Raw genomic sequence first — 20,771 nt, 5'->3', positions numbered from 1 at the left:
ATTCTTTTATTTATTTATTTTTTTTGGTACCCATGAACCATTCCCACCTCATCTCCCCAGTCCTCTACTACCCTTCTCAGCCTCTGGTAGCCATCCTTCCTGTTCTCTACGTCCATGATTTCAATTGTTTTTGATTTTTAGATCCCACAAATAAGTGAGAACATGTGATGTTTGTCTTTCTGTGCATGGCTTATTTCACTTAACATAATGTCCTCCAATTTCGTTCCATCCATGTTGTTGCAAATGACAGGATCTCATTATTTTTGTAGCTGAATAGTACTCCATTGTGTATATGTACCACATTTTCCTTATCCGTCCATCTGTTGATGGACTGTTAATTTGCTTCCAAATCTTAGCTCTTGTCAACGGGGCTGCAACAAACATGGGAGTGCAGGTATCTCTTCAATATACTGATTTCCTTCCTTTTGGGTATAGACCCAGCAGTGAGATCGCTGGATCATAGGGTAGCTCTATTTTTAGTTTTTTTGAGGAACCTCCACACTGTTCTCCATAGTGGTTGTACTAATTTACATTCCTACTAACAATATACTAGTGTTCCCTTTTCTCCACGTCCTCACCAGCATTTGTTATTGCCTGTCTTTTGGATAAAAGCCATTTTAACTGGTGTGAGATATCTCATTGTAGTTTTAATTTGCGTTTCTCTGATGATCAGTGATCATGAGCACCTTTTCATATGCCTGTTTGCCAATCTGTAAGTCTTCTTTTGAGAAATATCTATTCATTTCTGATTTTTGATTTGGATTACTAGATTTTGATTTTTGATTGGATTATTAGATTTTTTTCCTGTTGAGTTGCTTGAGCTCCTTATATATTCTGGTTATTAATTCCTTGTCAGATGGGTAGTTTGCAAATATATTCTCCCATTCTGTGGGTTGTTTCTTCACTTTAAGAAGATCGTTAATTGCCTTAATCATTCTAAAAAGTGATTTGGCAAATAAATGTTGAATTGTGTCCCCCAAAATGTCTGTGTCCAAGTCCTAATCCCTTAGTTCCTCAGAATGCAACTGCATTTGGAAACAGGTTTTTGAAGATGTGATTAAGTTCAAATGAGGTCATACTAAAGTAGAGTGGGCATCTAATCCAATATGACCAGTGTTCTTATAAAGAAGGGGAGATTTGACCAGGCGTGGTGGCTCATACCTGTAATCCCAGCACTTTGGGAGGCCGAGGTGGGTGGATCACGTGAAGTCAGGAGTTCAAGACCAGCCTGGCCAACATGGAGAAACCCCATCTCTACTAAAAATTCAAGAAAAAAAATAGCTTGGTGTGGCGCCGAACACCTGTAATCCCAGCTACTTGGGAGGCTAAGGCAGCAGAACCACTTGAACCCCGGAGGCAGAGGTTGCAGTGAGCTGAGATCGCGCCATTGCACTCCAGGCTAGGCAACAAGAGTGAAACTCCATCCCGAAAAATAATAATGATAAATACATAAAAATAACAAAAAGGGTAAATTTGAACTCAGACCTGCCTAGAGGGAAGACGATGTGAAGAGACACAGGGAGAAGATGGTTGTCCTCAAACCAAGGAGCGAGGCCTGCAACAGATTCTCCTTCAGCCTTTAGAAGGAGCAACCCTGCCAACACCTTGTTCTTAGACTTCTGTCCTCCAGAAATTGTGAGACAATACAGTTTTGTTGTTTAAGGCAACCAATTTGTGTAACTTTGTTCTGGCAGCCCGAGCAAACCAATACAACAAAATACACACTGTATTGAGCACCTTAACATTGGCAATACCATTTGGTACAGGAACATGTTGCCTTTGGTTGCCACCTAAGAAATCATGCGTATTGACATGGAATTACACAAAAAGTATATTTAGCTAGTTTTTTTTCAACATGCTATTGCAAGAGGACAATTCAAAAATCCTCCCAACTCCCAGCTGATTTCTGAAAGTTCTCTGGGAGCCTGCGCATCAGCCATCAAAACACAGCTTGTCATCTTTTTCTTTCCCTTTGGCCTCCTTTAGTGAAGTCAGCTGCCTGAGGCTGGGCAGAGGTGCCTGGCACTCCCTCTGGTTTGTGGGGGCGGTGTCATGCTTATTCTACTGGATATCACTGTTCCTGGGCCCTGCCACCACTCTCAGCCCTGGTGCTGTGGATTCTGTTCATGAGAGGGGCTGAAGCCGAGCCTCCCTCTCAGGCCCAGATCTGAGTCTACAGGTCAGCTGGGGCTGGGGCCTCGCAGTAGCAGGTGGTGATAGAGGATATGTCATCATCGCAGTCACTGAGGACACTGGTTCTCATAGCCCAGCCTCTGTGCCTGGACCTCAGTTGTAGGCCTGGCCCCCTTGTGCTCTCCCTGATGAGAATCTCCAGGCCTTGAGCTACCTGACTCTTCCCAGTTGGCCAGACATGTCCCAGTGAATGATCATCATCCTGCTCGCATCTCATAGCCAGCCGATCAGTCTGTTCACCCTCCACCTACTCAAGTACAGAGTGGCACATCCCAAGCAACAATAGCATGAGAAATTCCACCACTTGGGGAGGGCAGACCTGGGACAGACTTCTTTCATTTTCTGATCTGCTTTTGCCAGATGTCCTCTGTAGCAAGAGGCAGGACAAACAGTGAGGACTCCACCAACACTCACCGGGTGACCCCTTTGCTTTGGAAACTCACTCAGGGTGAAAGGAATTCCGATTTCAAATGGCATCTCTTTGTGTGGCCTGTTTGAGGCACCACACAGACCTTGCTGCAGCAGCTCTGTTGACCGCTGACCCTTGGCCTGCTAACTGAAACAAGGTGAGTATTTCTAAGGCTGTCCTGGCCAAGGGAGGACCAGAGAATAAATGTGGACCTATTTACATTCTCTTTTCCCTGAAGGTGATAAATGGCTTCCCCCATCCAAACCAGGCCCCTCTAGGGCTTTTATTTGCTATTCTGGTTTTAAAAGGCAGGCAGAGAATGTATTGAGTATCTTTCAACTGTTTACTAGCAGAAGGGAAAAGATCAGATTACCAGCTCAGAGTGATTCATCTTTTCTCCCAAATCAAAGCCATATGCACACAGAGTCTGTGTACACATTAGTTCATTTCATTCATTCATCTGGGTCAGGAGAGGGAGATCAGGGACAAAGGCCCTGCAGAAAGAGATGGAGGCATCAGGTCACAGACAGTGAGCAGCATGGGTCTTTTCTCTGCCTTCGCATTAGGACTTTAATGTTGTTGTTTTTTTTTTGTTTGTTTTGTTTTGTTTTTTAAAAAAACAAAACTGTCTCTGATTTCTTGTCAGGTCACTTAATGATTTCTTTTCCCCAGGTTTCTGGTATAGGGGATGTTTTAATTTGAGAGAAGTTTCCACCTACAGAAATGCATTATTTGTCCGGGTGCGGTGGCTCACACCTGTAATTCCAGCACTTTGGGATGCTGAGGTGGGTGGATCACGAGGTCAAGAGATCGAGACCATCCTGACCAACATCGTGAAACCCTGTTTCTACTAAAAATATAAAAATTAGCTGGACGTGGTGGTGCATGCCTGTAGTCCCAGCTACTCGGGAGGCTGAAGCAGGAGAATCTCTTAAACCCGGGAGGTGGAGGTTGCAGTGAGTCGAGATCACGCCACTGCACTCTAGCCTGGTGACAGAGCGAGACTCTGTCTCCAAAAAACAAAAAAACATATTTATAACTTTGGAAACATTAAGCCTCCAACTATGAGAACCAAGATTCATTTTTTTTTTTTTTTTTGAGACGGAGTCTTGCTCTGTCACCCCGGCTGGAGTGCAGTGGCCGGATCTCAGCTCACTGCAAGCTCCGCCTCCCGGGTTCCCGCCATTCTCCTGCCTCAGCCTCCGAGTAGCTGGGACTACAGGCGCCGCCACCATGCCCAGCTAATTTTTTTGTATTTTTTAGTAGAGACGGGGTTTCACCGTGTTAGCCAGGATGGTCTCGAACTCCTGACCTCGTGATCCGCCCGTCTCGGCCTCCCAAAGTGCTGGGATTACAGGCTTGAGCCACCGCGCCCGGCCCCAAGATTCATATTTAAAGGGAAATGTGAGGTAATTCTGTGACTCTTAGACAGACTGATGGTACAAAATGGGAAGCTCCATCATCACCGATATTCTGAAATTATGGATGACTTCAAATATCCAGAAAAGCATAAAAACAACATAATGAACACCTATATTCTCACGCACAAAACTGTAACATTTTGGCAGATTTGCGTCAGTTTTTTTTTCCCCTTAAGAAACAACACACACAAGGATCATGGAAGCCCCTCCATGTTTCCCACCCTGTCCTTAAACTGATGTTTTTCATTCCCAGAATGACACTATATTAATACTACAGATGAATGGCTCCATAAACTGTATATAGCAAAGTACTGAACTTTTGTTGATTACATCACTCTCTAACAAGCTTTTTTTCACTGAACATTATGTTTTTGCAATTTAATAATGCCAACAGATATAGGTACATTCATTTAACTAGTGTATTGCATTTCATTTTGTTACCAAACCGAACTGGGGACACTCATCCTGGCATAGCAAAGCCAAACACTGACAGTGGGATTTGCAGTGAAAAAAAGTGAGGCATGTATAACAGGCACCAAGCAAGAAGAACCAGATAGCTCACGCTTAGGACCTAAACTCCCGAATGCCTTGAGTGTAAGGGTTTCTAAAGGTGGGAGGGCAGAAGTTACAGGCAAAGTCATAAATCAGTACATGGAGGTCTTACATTGGTTTGGCAAAAAATGGTGGGATATCTTGAAGTGTGGGGCGAGGCACAGGTATTGGGTAGATTCAAAGATTTTCTGATTTGCGAACTGGTTAAGGGAGTGAAACTTTGTCTAAAGACTAGGGGTCTGCAGAAAGGAATGCTGAGCTCTGACTTGTAGGCATGACTTCCTCCAGGCTGCTCAGGAAGAAATTCAGAGCAAAAAATGGCAGTCAGAGTTCAGTCCCCAGTTCCTCTGTTAAGGTCTATGTGCCAACAAATGTCATTTTCCATTTGGTGGGAGTCCAGGTTTCTTAAAAACAACTCAAGGATATATATTAAGATGTTGTCTTTAGTTTCTATGGGGAACCAAACATTTGGTGGCTCTAACTTCCTTGGCTATTGTCTTCAGCTATTGTTACCTTCTTGCTTATCAGGTTGCTCACTTATTCCTCAGGGCTAGCTAGGTGCCTGGAATTTCCCTCAAAGGAACTCAAGATTTTTCTTTATTTCCTTGCTTGGTTGGGAGGGTGGTAGGCCCCTCAAAGGGATTCCTCCTCTGTCTCCATTTCACGTGCATCATACAATTTAATCATGATGATAATGGATATTTGGGTGGCTTCTGTCAATAACTGTGAAGAGGCTGAGATTTCACTCACTACTTACAGATTCAAAAGTGAGGCTGCTGCCCCAGTTTCATGGATGCTGGCAGAAGACTTAAGATTTCTGAATCAGAGACAAAAGACTTCACTTATTATTCACAGATAAAGCAATGGCCAGTGTCAGTGTATTTGCACTGGTGCCCCAAGCCCTGATACCCACGGGGTGATGCAGAGACCCCATGACTCCCGCACATGCACTGGGTCAAGTCACAGTGGAGGACCGCTGAGCTAGGGCACCGCGTGGGCCCACAGCAGGCAGTAGGCAAGCCCTCTCCTTTGAGGTTCCTCCCTGCAACTACGACCCTGAAAAATGGATCCGGTAAAGAAGAGTCAAGGCTTTACAGTCTTGGTGCACCCAGTAAGACCTGTAGGAGAACAGTAAGCCTGTGGAGGACTATTTCTTCCAAAAGTTTCCAAGTGTTCGCTCTTACAGATGTATAAACAATACTGCCATTTGTCTCCTTGCACAGTACATCTAAGAAGCAGATTTGCTTCTTGCCAAATTGTTTCCCTCAGTGATTTCAAGAACTGACAATTCCCAGGCGCATATAGGAATTTTCTTGCATCTTCATTTCATGACTAACTCTTGTGTTGTCAGACACTTTCATTTGTGCTAAGCTGATAAGTGTCAAACGATGATGCAGGCTATTCATTATGTGCGTCCTTGATTACTGATGAGTTTGAGCAATTGTCATTTGTTGGAGTGATTGTTCAATTTCCTCTTCTGTCCTTGGCCTTTTCACATATTTTGCTTTTTTTGGTAAGTGTGTTCTTTTCAAACTGATTTTTTTGGTGTTTTTTGTATATCCTGTGTACTAATTCTTTGTCATTTATATGCATTCACAATATCTCCTTTCACTCTATGGCTTGTCTTCTCAATTTGTTTTTGGGTTTTTGTTTCAGATAAAATTTTATAAACTTTAAATAATAAAGTTTATTTATTTTTAATTATTTTGATTTTGCTTTTGCAACTTGTTTAAGAAACCCTGTCCTACTTATAAATAAGGCCATAATTATTTCTCTTATTTTATTTATTTATTTATTTTGAGACAGAGTCTCGCTCTGTTGCCCAAGCTGGAGTGCAGTGGTGCGATCTCGGCTCACTGCAGCCTCTGCCTTCCAGGTTCAAGCGACTCTCCTGCCTCAGCCTCCTGAGTAGCTGGGACCACAGGCGTGCACCACCATGCCTGGCTAATTTTGTATTTTTGGTAGAGATGGGATTTCACCATGTTGGCCAGGATGGTCTCAATCTCCTGAACTCGTGATCCACCCGCCTCAGCCTCCCAAAGTGCCTTATTTTTCTTTTAAAATATAAAACTTAGGCCAGGTGGGTGGCTCACTCCTGTAATCCCAGCACTTTGGGAGGCCGAGGCCGGTGGATCACCTGAGGTCAGAAGTCTGAGGCCAGCCTGACCAACATGGTGAAACCCCGTCTCTACTAAAAATACAAAATTAGTGGGCATGGTGGCACATGCCTGTAATCCCAGCTACTCCGGAGGCTGAGGCAGAATTGCTTGAACCCAGGAGGTGGTGGTTGCAGTGAGCCACAATAGTGCCACTGCCCTCCAGCCTAGGCAACAAGAGTAAAACTCCATCTCAAAAAAAAAAAAAAAAAAAAAGAAAAGAAAAAAGAAAAAAATATGAAAGTTTTTTTTTTTTTTCATTTAGGTCATAAATACATGGGGAACTTAACCTCTTATGCAGGGTGAGGTATGAATCTAATTTATTTTTACTTGAGGACAACCAGTCATCTCACCAACTTTTAGCGGATGCTCCTTCCTTCCCTGCGGACATGTAAAATATTCATTCCGTCATATCATATATCACTTTGCCAGTTGCTCAGGCTGAAAACCTTGGGGCTATCCAGACTCTCTTGTGCCTGACATCCAATCCATTAGCAAATCCTGACAGCTCTACCTTAAAACAGACTTTCTGAAGCCAGCCATTCATCACCCCCTCCAGCACTGCCACTCAGGGCCAAACCACCGTCACCTTTTGCCTGGACTACTCTATGGCCTCCTAATTAGTTACCCCTTCATCTCTTGCTCCCCTACAGTTTTTTGTCTACATAGCAACAGAGTTATGTCTTTTTTTCTTTCTTTTCTTTTCTTTTTTTTTTTTTTTGAGAAGGAGTTTCGCTCTTGTTGTCCACACTGGAGTGCAGTGGCACAATCTTGTCTTACTGCAACCTCCACCTCCCGGGTTCAAGTGATTCTCCTGCCTCAGCCTCCCGAGTAGCTGAGATTACAGGCATGCACCAACACGCCGGGCTAATTTTTGTAGTTTTAGTAGAGATGGGGTGTCTTCATGTTGGTCAGGCTGGTTTCGAACTTCCGACCTCAGGTGATCCACCTGCCTAGGCCTCCCAAAGTGCTGGGATTACAGGCGTGAGCCACCACGCCGGGCCGAGTTATGTCTTTAAAAATACATTTGATCGTGCTTTTCCCTGTTCACATTCAGAATAACATTCCCAATCTTACTATGTGTATAAGACCTCCTATGTTCTGGTTGCTGGTTGCAGTTTGCACCTCATTTTCTACTGCGCTTTCTCTCTCTCTTGCTGTGTTTCAGAAACACTTGCAATTCCTTGCACACTGACTGTGTTCCCAGTTCAGGCCTTTGCACTTACTCTTCCTTCTTCCTGCTATTTCTCTCCCCTCAGAAAGCTGTACAGGTTGCTGTTCAAACATCACATTATAAAGAGGGGCCTTCCCTTTTAACCCTCTTTAAAATAGAGCCCTCCCTAATTCACTTAATTTTTCTTCATAATATTCACCACTGTCCACGATTGCAGTATATTATTTTTATTACTTGACCCACCCGCTAGAATGTAAGCACCCTGAGGGCAGGCATTTTGTTGGTTTTGTTCTTTGATCTATTCTCAAAGCCAAGAATAGAGCCTGGGACACAGTAGAGTTTTAAAACATGACAAATAAATGGATGAATGAATGAATGAGAAAGCAAAATTTTCCATCGGGAAAGATAAAATCTTTTGTGGTAATAGTTGCACTGAGTTGAGATCTAAGTCTTTCCATTTTGCTATCATTATAAAAATGATCTTAGCTATTCTTGGCCCTTTCTTTTCTCATTTGAATTTTATGATCAATGTATCAAGTTTCACATAGACCTGCATTGAAATTTTGATTGGAAATGCACTGAATTTATGCATTCATTTGACATGAACACCATCCATAAGTATGGGATGTCTTTCTATTCAGGTTTAAAGTTTTTCAATAAACAGTGGGTGTTTTTTTTTTTTTAAATAAAAAGTATGCACATGTTTTCCTAGATTTACTAGGTACACTCATAATTTTCTTTTTGTTGTTGTTCCCCACACTGAATAAGATCTTTTCCTTTTGCATTTTCTAATTGTTGGTGTATAGGAACAGTATTCAGTTTTTATGTCAATCTTCTAAGAAGTTTTCTTAGTTGACTGTCTTGAGTTGGGGAGGAGGGTAGGCAAGTATGTCGTTTGCAACTGAGGACTGTTTGTTTGGTTTCTTTGTCTTCTATTCTTATCCTTTCTGCACCTTATTCCATTGGCTTTATCTTACTGGTTGATTGCATTTTTTGTATTACATTGGTTTTCAACCTACAGGATACATGTAGAAATAGCAAACATCCATGTCCTGTCCTCTGTTTTCCTAGGGATGCTTCTAAGACTGTACTATTAAGCATGATGTCTGCTAATTTTGGAGGATAGCCATCTTGGTTTCCTTACACAGGTTTTATTATGAAATAATGTTGAATTTTATGAAGTACTTATTATTTATTTATTTGTTCATTTATTTATTTATTTTTTGAGATGGAGTTTCGCTCTGTCTCCCAGGCTGGAGTGCAGTGGTGCAGTTACTGCAACCTCTGCCTCCTGGGTTCAAGCAATTCTCCTGCCTCAGCCTCCCAAGTAGCTGAGACTACAGTTGTGGGCCACCACGCCCAGCTAATTTTTGTATTTTTAGTAGAGACGGAGTTTCACTATGTTGGCCAAGCTGGTCTGAAACTCCTGACCTCAGGTGATCCACCCACCTCAGCATCTCAAAGTGCTGGAATTACAGGGGTAAGCCACTGTGCCTGGCTAAGTACTTTTTTCCTGTAATCTTTAATGTGGTGGATTACATTAACATATTTTCTGATGTTAAGTCATTTTTCCATCTTCAGGATAAAACCCCACTTGTTACCACATGTTAGTTTTATACACTTCTGAATTTGATTTGTGTTTTAAGATATTTGAAATTATGTTTATTAGTAAGATGGGTCTATCATTTTTGTATGATGCTTTTAAGTTTTTAAAAATCCAGATTATACTAGTTTCATAGAGCAAGTTGCTAAAGTTTACCTCTTTTTTTAATTCTCTGGGAGAATTTGTATGAGATAAAGAGATCTGTTTTTTGAATGTCTGGTAAAATTTGCTTGTAAAAATGCTCTAGAAATTTTGAGTACCATTAGATTTCCAATTCTATGTATTTAATGTCTATGGTTTACATTTCCAATTTTCCTTGTCAAATTATTTATATTTTCTAGAAAATGTCATTTAAGTTTTCAAATGTATTGAAATAAAGTTGTTCATGGGATTATCTTACTAATTTTTTAATCTTTATGATGTCTGAATTTGCTGTTTTATGCTCTTATTTTTTTGTTATTTTTCTCATTATTTCTACATCAACTCTGCTAGAAATCTATCTGCTTTAGTGTTCTTTCAAAAAATCAACTTTTGATTTTGTTGAGTTTCTGAACTGTTTCATTGTTTTTTATTTTTGTGCTTATATGTTTAAGTTTTATATTTCTATGGGGTTTTGTTGTTTGAGTCTCGCTCTGTTGCCCAGGCTAGAATGCAGTGGCCTGATCTCGGGGCAGTGGCGTGATCTCAGCTCACAGCAGCCTTCACTGCCCAGGTTCAAGTGATTCTCCTGCCTCAGCCTCCTGAGTAGCTGGGACTACAGGCACACATCACCATGCCCAGTTAATTTTTGTATTTTTGGTAGAGACGGAGTTTTGCCATGTTGGCCAGGCTGGTCTCAAACTCCTGACCTCAGGTGATCCACTTGCCTCAGCCTCCCAAAGTGCTGGGATTACAGGCCTGAGCCACCATGCTGGCCATATTCCTATGTTTTTTATGTTTATTCAATTTATCTTCCTCTAAGTTCTTGAGTTGCATATTAAGTTATTTATTTTTAAACTTTCCTGGTTTTAAATAAATACATTTAAAATATAATTTTCCTTCTAAATACTGATTGAGATGCATCATATAATTTAGTTTGCATTGTAATTTTTCTCTGTAATTCATGAGTTTTTTCAGTTATTTAAAATTTTCAGTGATAGTCTGTTTTAAAGTTATCGTTTTACCTTTTGTATATCTAATTGGTCACATTGTGGTAAGAGAATCAGTTCCAGAAAACATCAGTTTCCTGAAATTTTGTTCAGAGTTCTTTCTACAAGGTGTCATGTGAGAAACTCCTTTTCAAAATTAATGCTGGACTGCGAGCTCCGAAATCCACATTTGTTCATTCGCTGCAGTGTTCTGAGCAGCCTGGGCAGCGCCTAGGGGTGCATGCCCAATGGTGTGACGGCAGACAGCGTGTGTTTTCCACTGGAAAGCTCTCTGACAGCAAGGGCTGTGTCTGCCACAGTCTTTTCTTCATCTTGGCCATCAGCAGCTTAACTTCATGATTAATTTTCCTCCTGGGGTCATTTGCTTTTCTTTCCATGACTTTTTATTAACTACCGTGTAGTCTGGACATCCTTCTTTATATACTGTCTTGATTTAGTTTTTTTAATGGAGAGAGGCCAGGTAGAAAGGGAAATAGAAAAACAGAACTCACTCCCATTCACAATGAAAGTGTTTTTTATAAAAACAAAAATAAAGCCTTAAGCAATTTTTCCACTTGTCTTATATGTGACTGTACAACCAGATTCCCAGAAAATGTCCCTGTTTTTCTCATTCCTCTCCCTGTGGTGTGGAAACAGGATCCCAGGTCTAAAGGACGAGAACTCTCAGGGTGAAGGTTAAAACTGGATGGAGGGAGCCCAGTGGCATCGGCTGGCTGCACCCTGGTGGGTCACACAGCTAAGTTCAGCAAGAATAGAATTTAATTACATATTCTACACAATGGGATGGAATGAAAGACCCTTTTGAGGAAATAACAGTTTCTCAAAGAAGTGGAGAAATGCCCATGGGAGAAGCACACTCAGAGCAGGCACAGAGTGGATAGATTTCAGAAGGAATTTGGCTGTCACTGGTTGGAGGCCAGGCCACTCCCCTCTGAGCAGGCTCTGACAGCAAGGAGCTGCTAAGACCTGGATGTGTGGTGAAAAAACAAAGCGGTTGTGCAGAATTTCACAGTTAACAAATCACCTTAATACAAACAATCTCATGAACTCCTCTCATGCCTAAGGGAAAATGTTAATTGTGTTTATTTTGTGAAGTTGCATATTAACTCAGTTTCTCTGAGCCCAATGTGAGCCCCAAACTGTATAAAACCATGCATTCAGCCCCTCTACCACCTCTATGCAACTTTACTTGCTAAAAATGTGTGACATTCCAAAGTTCTGAAATGGCCAGGGTGACCTGTCATTCCCAACCATTGCTAGAAATCAACGTGACCCATGAGGACAAATGCAGCAACTGATACAATAACATCCCCATTTCTCTAGGTTTGGTTTGACAGTTCCTTTCACGCCTACCCCCTTGGGTTGGTTCCCTAATCATGTCCCCCTACAGAACCTTCTCCAAGGTCCACTTGCCCTACTAAGGACTCACATGGACTGTGGATTGGAGAGTCAGCCAGTCACTTACTCCCTGTGTGACCTTGGGCAAGGTGCTTAACCACCCTTGGACCTCAGTTTACTCATCTGTGAAATGGATGATGTGGTGAAGAGCGAATGAGCTGAAGTGGTCGCCCTTAGAAGATGCACTGGCACATAATGGCATTTCCCTTTCCATAGCAGCTACTTGCCCTCTTTAGCCTCTGTTTCTTGTGAAATGGGGTTAGTAAAAGCTGTGCCCCGAAGAGCTCTTGTAAAAGAGGGAGGCTTCTGTGGGAGGCAGGACAATCGCTCCTCCCAAACCTCCACTGCCTGACCCTCGGCACTTATGTTTCCTACATAACAAAGGGGATAAGGCTGAAGATGGAATTAAGGCTGCTCGTCAGCCACCGTGAGATGAGGGATTATTCTAGATTATCCAGCGGGCCCAGTGTAACCACAAGGGTCCTTATTAGTGGAGGCAGGAGGCAAGAGTTGGTGTCAGAGCGATGGGATGTAAGAAGAACTCAACCTACCATTGCTGGCCTTGAAGATGGAGGAAGGGGCCATGAGCCAAGAATTGCAGGCGGCCTCTGGAGGCCAGAAAATGCAGAGAAATGGACTCTGCCCTAGAGCTTCCAGAAGGAACATTGCCCTCATGGCAGCTTGATTTTTGTTCAGTGAGACTCATTCAGACTTCTGGCCTACAGAACTGTAAGATGATACATTAGTGTTGTTTTAAACACTAAGTTTGTGGTAACTTGATGCTGCAGCCTAGCAGGGTGCCTTGCTCAGGTAACCTCCCATATGTGACGCTGTCACCATGTTCATTACCATCACCATTGTGGGCCTAAGGTATACAGAAGTGAAAGTTATCCCAAAGGTTCTCACAGTGGCTCATCCTGTAACGCAGCCTCATTTTAAGACTGTCTGATCTCCATGATACATCACCTCCTCATCCAGGCCACCAGGGCATATGAGAAGAGCCACTCATGAGGCTCCTCAGGCGTGCTTAACCCTGTCAACCTGCGTCCTGTGTGCTATGGGAAAGGCAGCAGCCCGCCAGTGTTGCCTCTGTTGGGATTGGTTCTATCCTCCCACACAGAACTCACTGCTGGCCTTACTGCTTCCCCTCCTGAAACAGCTACCTGTAAAAAGGGCATGGGTCTTGCTTTCTTTATATTTTTCAAAGCTCTTTGAACATGGTGAGTGCTCCATGAAAGTATTTGGAATGAAAAAATACACGAAAAGAGTCTGTCAAAGCATAGCTGATGGAATGAAACAAGATATCACTGGATGAAGATGTATGTTGTGATGCCTTATTTATTTATTTATTTATTTATTTTTGAGATGGAGTCTTGCTCTGTTGCCCAGTCTGGAGTGCAGTGGTGCAATCACGGCTCACTGCAAGCTCTGCCTCCCGGGTTCCCCCCATTCTCCTGCCTCAGCCTCCTAAGTAGCTGGGACTACAGGCACCTGCTACCACACCCTGCTAATTTTTTTTGTATTTTTTAGTGGAGATGGGGTTTCACCGTGTTAGCCAGGATGGTCTCGATCTCCTGACCTCGTGATCCACCCATCTCGGCCTCCTAAAGTGCTGGGATTACAGGCGTGAGCCACCGCGCCCGGCCTGTGATGCCTTATTACTTCACTGGGGAAGGGAGGAGTCTTCTCCAAGCCACCCACCCACCTGGCAGTCCTGGCTCATGCAGAGGTCTCCAGTCTGGATGCGCTCTCACTGTCCGTCAATGTGGAACTGGGGCAACATCCCCCAAATGAGTTAGCCTCCCAATCATACAATTTACTCCCTGAGGAGACCTGTACATTCTCAAATACATAAACGCATACAGAGAATTCGTATTAGCTTCAGTCAAATCAATGAGACAGAGATGCCATGTGCCATCAGGCACTGTGCTACATGCTTTAAACAAACTCTTTGAGGTGGGTTCCATTATACTCCCATTTTGCCCATGAGGTAGTTGTGGATTAAGATGACTGTGCACCTTGCTCGGTTTCTACATAATAAATGATTACACTGAAAATCTTTCCCAGGTCTGCTTGCCAGACGCTCTCCCCCTGTCCTTTCCCAGTGTGCAGCCCCAGGCCCACGGGGAGGCCACAGCACGGTGTGTTTCCATGATGCTGGAGGCACCTCCATCCCATCCATCCACTTCTACCCACGTCACTGATATGCACGCCAAACCAGGCATTTTGAAACTATTTAGAATCCAAAAATATAGCACGCACTCCAAACTTAATAATCTCCTTAGCTAATTCTGATCTGAGCATGTAGGTTTTTAAATGGATTCAAAAACAGCAGCCCAGATGACTTCAAAGTTCAGTTTGAATAACCATTTTATATTGAATTAGTACATCAGGAAAAATGAGTTATTAATCTAGCAAGATTCAATTGTTAAATTTACAAAATAAGGACTTTATTTCAAAAATCTTATTTAATTATTAGAAAGTTATCCTGGTCTCTTTCATCACTTTTATTAGACCTAAAAGAAATTTCACAAGATACAAGGCTTTTAATACTCAGATTCAGTAAAACAAACAAATAAGACAATACGTAACTCTAGGGAAACTGGCAAATGAACCATTTGGGAGAAGGCTGGAGTTAGAATCGTGTCCCACATCTGAACTCTCTGAATGGTGATTATGAGTAACAGTCTGATGACAGATGAACCTTGATTTTCATCCTGGTTTCCCATTTACTTGTTGCATGAACTGGAAAAATTAACAAAACTTCTTCGTATCTCAATTCTTCTCACCTGCAAAACCAGGATGTCTGCTAAAATTGGCTGCTGGGTGGGTTAAGCAAAACGGGGTCCGTAGTGCCTATGCAAGGTACCAGTCTCCTCAGAAGTCCTTGATGTCTGCTGGTTAAAAAGAAAGAATGAAAAACATACTGAAACAAATTTCAAATCAACCTGATATAAGTAGCAGAAGGAAAAATAAATCAGTATTTATATGTCATTGGGATGAAAAAAGGTTCTATGAAGCATAATCCCAATGGTGAAAGCTGAGAAGTGACACAGGTTATGGATAAGGTTTGAGACATCTATAAAATCAAAACAGAAGTTCTGTCCTTGAGAGACAAGATAGCATAGTGGTTCAGAGCTGGATTCTAGAGCTTGTGTGCCTGGGTTTAATAGTAGCCTCGCCTCTTCACAGCTGTGTGACCTAGGACACATTATCCTCCCTCTCAGTGTCTCATTTTGCTCATCCTCCCTCTCAGTGTCTCATTTTGCTCAATCTTCAACGGAGCTAATAATAAAATATAGTCCACAGGGTTGTCATGATGATTAAAGTCATTAATACTTCTGAATAATTTAGAACAGTGCCTGACTTATGGAAAGTACTAATTTAAATAATACATATAAAACAACATACACCAGCTCCTCAAACAGCATTGCTTTGTTCAATGTTGTTTTGTTATAATCCTGATGAGGAGAAAAGTTAGTTTTGTTATATGTTATTTCACTTAAAAAATCATGATTTCCAGGTAAGTGTCGATGTACTCACTCTTACTACATATATAATATACACATACACATATATATGTGTGTATTCATATATATACAATTTGTTAGCTGTCAATATAAAAAATTAAAAGTAAAAAATAGACTATTTAACAAGTTTACATTCTTATTTTAAAGGGTATTGCAAAATCAGACAAAAGGCTAAATATTCCAGTTGAAAGCTAGGCCACATAAATGAACAGACTATATATATTAATATATTATATTTTTTATATATAGGCATATTTATATATGTGAAGGTCAGCAAACATATATAAAAATACTAAACTTCACTAACCAAATAAATGTGAATTTCAGCAATGAGGTAAATAGTAATTTATCCCATCAGTCTAAGACATAAAGGAAAGAGGATCCCCAGTATGAGCCACTGTTTTTGGGGGAAAGAAACCTCCCTCCTTGCTGGTGAGAGAGTAAACTGAAAAAATACTTCTGGAGGGCAACTTAAATTGAGGCCTAGTGTTCCATTACTGGAACGCTAAGCATGTGGGAATTGTTTACATCCTATTGCTCAAGGTCATCGCCAAAATCTGATTGCAAAAATTCAAAAAACTGCAACCTCAGGCATAAACGGGTTAACAATAATTATCAAAGTCCCAGCTTCAAAATGCATTCTGCCTGATCTTGCAGGGTTTTTAAATTTTTTTTTTTCCTAAGAAAATAACTGGACAGGTGAGCAGCTATGTGCTGTGCTGGTGGTCAAGCAGGCACCAGAGTCTCTGCTGCCCCACCGCCCAGTCACCACCGCTGAGAGCCATGTGGGATGGCAGAGAGAGGGTGACAAGGACCCCAGGGCAAGTGTGTGGGTGCACTGCGGTCTTAAGACTGCTCTTCTAGTTTTGCCTTATGGCCCTTGTTCTTCCTTAGAGATGGATGAATGTCTCTGGGCGAGGAAAAGGAATGACAGCCAACAAGTTTGCTCAGGATTACTACTTTTTAAACAGCTTTATTGAAATATATTTGACAGGCTGGGCGCAGTGGCTCATGCCTGTAATCCCAGCACTTTGGGAGGCCGAGGCGGGTGGGTCACAAGGTCAGGAGATCGAGACCACTTGGCCAATATGGTGAAACTCCATCTCTACTTAAAAAAAAAATACAAAAAATAGCCAGGAATGGTGTGGGCACCTGTAGTCCCAGCTACTCAGGAGGCTGAGGCAGGAGAATCACTTGAACCCGGGAGGTGGAGGTTGCAGTGAGCCGAGATGGAGCCTCTGCACTCCAGCCTGGGCAACAGAGTGAGACTCCATCTTAAAATAAATAAATAAATAAATGAAAATAATGTGTATATATATATCATATATATATTTGACAGATAGTAAACTGCACACACTTAAAATATACCATGTGATATATGCATGTGTGTGTATATATATGTGTGTGTTATGTATATGTATATATATAACACACATATATATAACTGTAAAACCATCACTATAATCAAGATCATCACCCCAAGTTGCCTCAGGCCTCTTTGTCACGCCTCCCTCTTGCCCAGTCCCACCCTCACCCTCAGACAGCCAGGATCTGCTTTCTGTCACTCTCTATTACTTTTGCATTTCCTAGAGTTTTCTATGAATGGCAGCATTGTGTAGGTACTCTTTTTGGTCTGGCTTCTTTCACTCAGCGTAAATATTGTGAGGTTGTAACTATATTTCATATATTCAAAACATTAGGTAGAGATATGGAAGCTATATTTTAAAAAGCAAAACTTTCAGAAACGAAAACTGCAATGTGTGAGAAAAATATGCTGCATGGGATTCAGGGAAGGTCAGATATTGCAAAAGACTCGTGACCTTGAGGATACAGCAAGTTAAAATATTTAAAATGAAACACGGGGAGAAAAAAAGATGTTTTAAATGAAAAGAACACCAGTGAAGCTGTGGGACAACTTTAAGCGGCTTAATACACTTGCAGTTGAAGCCAGTGAAAGTGAGTTTTCTGATCTTGATGAAAACTATAAACCCCCAGATCCAAGAAGCTCAGCAAAAGCCACACACCATAAACATGAAGACAACTAAGACACCAAGACACATCATAATCAAATTGCCCAAAACCAGAGACAAAGAGAAAATCTTAAAAGCAGCCAGAGAATGAAGACACTTTATATACAGAGAATGAAGATAATGTGATGTGAAGTAAAAACCAAGAGAATTGCAAGAGAAGCAAAGCCACACTTATAGAATGTGATTTCAGCACCCCTCTCTCAGTGATTGATGGGACAAGTAGGCAGAAAGGCAGCAAGTGCCGGGCAGACCTGAACACCACCATCAGCTAACTTGATCAAGGTGATATTTACAGAACACTTGGTTCAGCAACAGCAGAATACAAATCTTTTAAAGTTCAAATGAAACATCTGCCAAGTTAGATCATGTTTGGGGCCATCAAAACAAGCTTCAATAACATTCAAATGATTCAAGACACAGGATGTTCTCTGACCACAACAGAATAAAATTAGAAATCAGTTACATAAAGACATCAGGAAAATCTCAAAATACATACAAACTAAATAATATACTTCTAAATCACCCATGAATCAAAGAATAAATCAAAAGGGAAGTCAGAAAGTATTTTTATCGGAATAAAAATGAAAACATATCATTTTCATTCGGGGATGAATACTAACGCAGTACTCTGAGAGAAATCTGAAGCACTAAATGCCTATATTAAAAGAAGAAAGGTCTTAAATGACCTCAGCTTTTATGTGAAAGACTATAAAAAGAAAAACAACTTAAACTCAATGTAAACAGAAGAAAGTAAATAATAAATAAATAAATAATAAAAATCAAAGCAGAAACCAGTGCTATAGAGAACAGAAAAAAAAATAGAGAATATGAATGAAACTAAAAGCTAGTTCCTTGAGAAGATCAATTAAATTGATAAGCCTCTAGCCAGTACGATCAGAACAACAACAACAACAACAACAACAACAACGACGACGACGCAAATTGCCAATAACAGGAATGAGAGAGGTGACAACACTACACTTCTTACAGATAAGGGATAAAATGGAAATATTATGAACAACTTTATGCCTATACATTTCACAACTGAGATGAAGTAGAAAAATTCCTTAATGATATACATTACCAAAGTTATCTTAAAAAGAAATAGATAAGCTGTATAGTCCTATACTTATTTAAAAATTGAATTCATAGTTAAAAAGTTTCTAATAAAAAACTTCAACTCTAGATGGCATCTCTGGTGAATTCTATCAAACATTTAAGAAAGAAATAGTTTCGATTCTAGTCAAACCCATCCAGAAAACTGAAGCAGAGAGAATATTTCCAAATTTATTCTAGGAGGACAGCATTATCCTGATATTCATATAAGATAAAGACATTACAAGAACAGTAACAACAAAACAAAATTCAGGGTCCCCCATTGTCACTGGCTGCTTCTCCCTTGAGGAATTCTCCTCCAGGTCTCTCAGCTCCAGCTCTGATGCACCCGGATTTGCTCTAGCAGCTGACTGAGCCTGGCCCCAAGCCTAGCGCATCTCCACACCTGTTTGCTCATTTGCTTTTACTGGATTGTGAGATGGTTGAGGAATTTTCTTCTTCATACCCCAGTGCTGAGAACATAGTAGGTATCTGGTAAATATTATAGGATTCAGTTTTGAAGCTGGGAGATAGGTTGAACATAAGTGTTAGCAGAATCCAATTCAACCTGGAATGCTGTGATAAACATATGAAGTCTAACAGGAATAATAATTAAGAACTGTATTTATGACCACAAAATAAATAGCACCATTATGGAGAGAAAGGTACAGGAGCAAAGACATTGCTTAGCAATAAAATTTAAGGACGGAACAGGTTGGGAGGTGTTAAGACCTCCAAAGATCCTACTGGTTGCCACTTAAATTTTTTTTTTTTTTTTTTGAGAAGGAGTCTTGCTCTGTCACGCAGGCTGGAGTGCAGTGGTGCAATCTTGGCTTACTGCAACATCCACCTCCCAGGTTCAATTGATTCTCCTGCCTCAGCCTCCCGAGTAACTGGGATTACAAGCATAAGCCACCACGTTCGGCTAATTTTTGTATTTTTAGCAGAGATGGGGTTTTGCCACGTTGGCCAGGCTGGTCTGGAAACCCTGGCCTCAAGTGATCCGTCCACTTCAGCCTCCCAAAGTGTTGGGATTACAGGCGTGAGCCACCGCACCCGGCTGACACTTAAATTCTGACTATCCCAAATGATTAGTCTAAATTAATCATGATAATTCCATTTCACCAAGATTAATTTAGGAATGAATTTGAAGGAAAATATTCTTGGGGACTTCCTGAAAAAGTTTCCTCATATCTCATGATAAGACCGAGGGAGATGGTCTCTTCCTTCCATGGACATTTCATCTCTGGATGTGATCCCTGGACCTGTAGCAGATATCCTGCAACCAAGCAGGGTGTCCTCCATCCTGAGGCAAAGCTAGCGCAAAGCTAGCACACAGCAGAATGCAGAGATGGCATCTGTCCCACCTCTCAACTTCTGGTTTTGTAGATAACATATTTCCTTGCAGTTTCAGTCAATTAGGGTCATGTTTTACATTATTTATAGTCAAAACCATTGTCAAAGGTTATAAATAATAATATAATTGGGGGCTGCATTAGTGTCAGTATAGTTTCCAAGGCAAGTGTGAAGCATGAGAAATTATTTGGTAAAAGCCATGCTGCTGCTATAACACAGAGCCCACAGATTCCTTAGAGCAAAACAGGATCAAGGTTTATTTCTCACATAAGCAAGAGAAAGTTGGCACAGTTCCCATCTTAGAAAGGCAGCTCTGCCATCTTCAGCACAAGGCTTCTTTCTAACCTTGCTCCAGGTATCTCTTACGCTTGGGAAAGAAAAAAGAGCGTGAGGTCGGGCATGGTGGCTCACGCCTGTAATCTCAGCACTTTGGGAGGCTGAGGAGGGTGGATCATGAGGTCAGGAGATCGAAACCATCCTGGCTAACACGGTGAAACCCCGTCTCTACCAAAAATACAAAAAAAAGGCGGGTGTGGTGGTGTGCACCTGTAGTTCCAGCTACTCGGGAGGCTGAGGCAGGAGAATGGTGTGAAACCGCGAGGCGGAGCTTGCAGTGAGCAGAGATGGCACCACTGCACTCCAGCCTGGGCGACAGACAGAGACTCCATCTCAAAAAAAAAAAAAAAAAAAAAAAGAGCGTGAAGAG

At 41.5% G+C, this 20,771-nt stretch overlaps 1 protein-coding gene and 1 long non-coding RNA gene across 2 annotated transcripts in view; one reads left to right on the top strand and one right to left on the bottom strand.

Moving 5' to 3' along the window:
* The first annotated feature begins 422 nt into the window (after positions 1 to 422).
* On the top strand, positions 423 to 6,279 carry LOC106997420 (uncharacterized). Its single transcript, XR_001443587.3, has 3 exons — positions 423 to 712; positions 2,554 to 2,759; positions 5,335 to 6,279. It is a non-coding gene; the product is annotated as an uncharacterized LOC106997420 (long non-coding RNA).
* Positions 6,280 to 10,767: 4,488 nt separating this feature from the next.
* PKD1L1 (polycystin 1 like 1, transient receptor potential channel interacting) overlaps positions 10,768 to 20,771 on the bottom strand; it is a 189,582-nt gene continuing 179,578 nt past the window's right edge. The window contains 1 exon segment of the mRNA XM_077998175.1: positions 10,768 to 10,866. Coding sequence (XP_077854301.1) covers positions 10,768 to 10,866 — 99 coding nt within the window.

Source organism: Macaca mulatta, chromosome 3 (genome assembly GCF_049350105.2).
Source record: "Macaca mulatta isolate MMU2019108-1 chromosome 3, T2T-MMU8v2.0, whole genome shotgun sequence".
Classification (NCBI taxonomy): domain Eukaryota; kingdom Metazoa; phylum Chordata; class Mammalia; order Primates; family Cercopithecidae; genus Macaca; species Macaca mulatta.
This window is presented reverse-complemented; position numbering and strand designations above follow the sequence as displayed.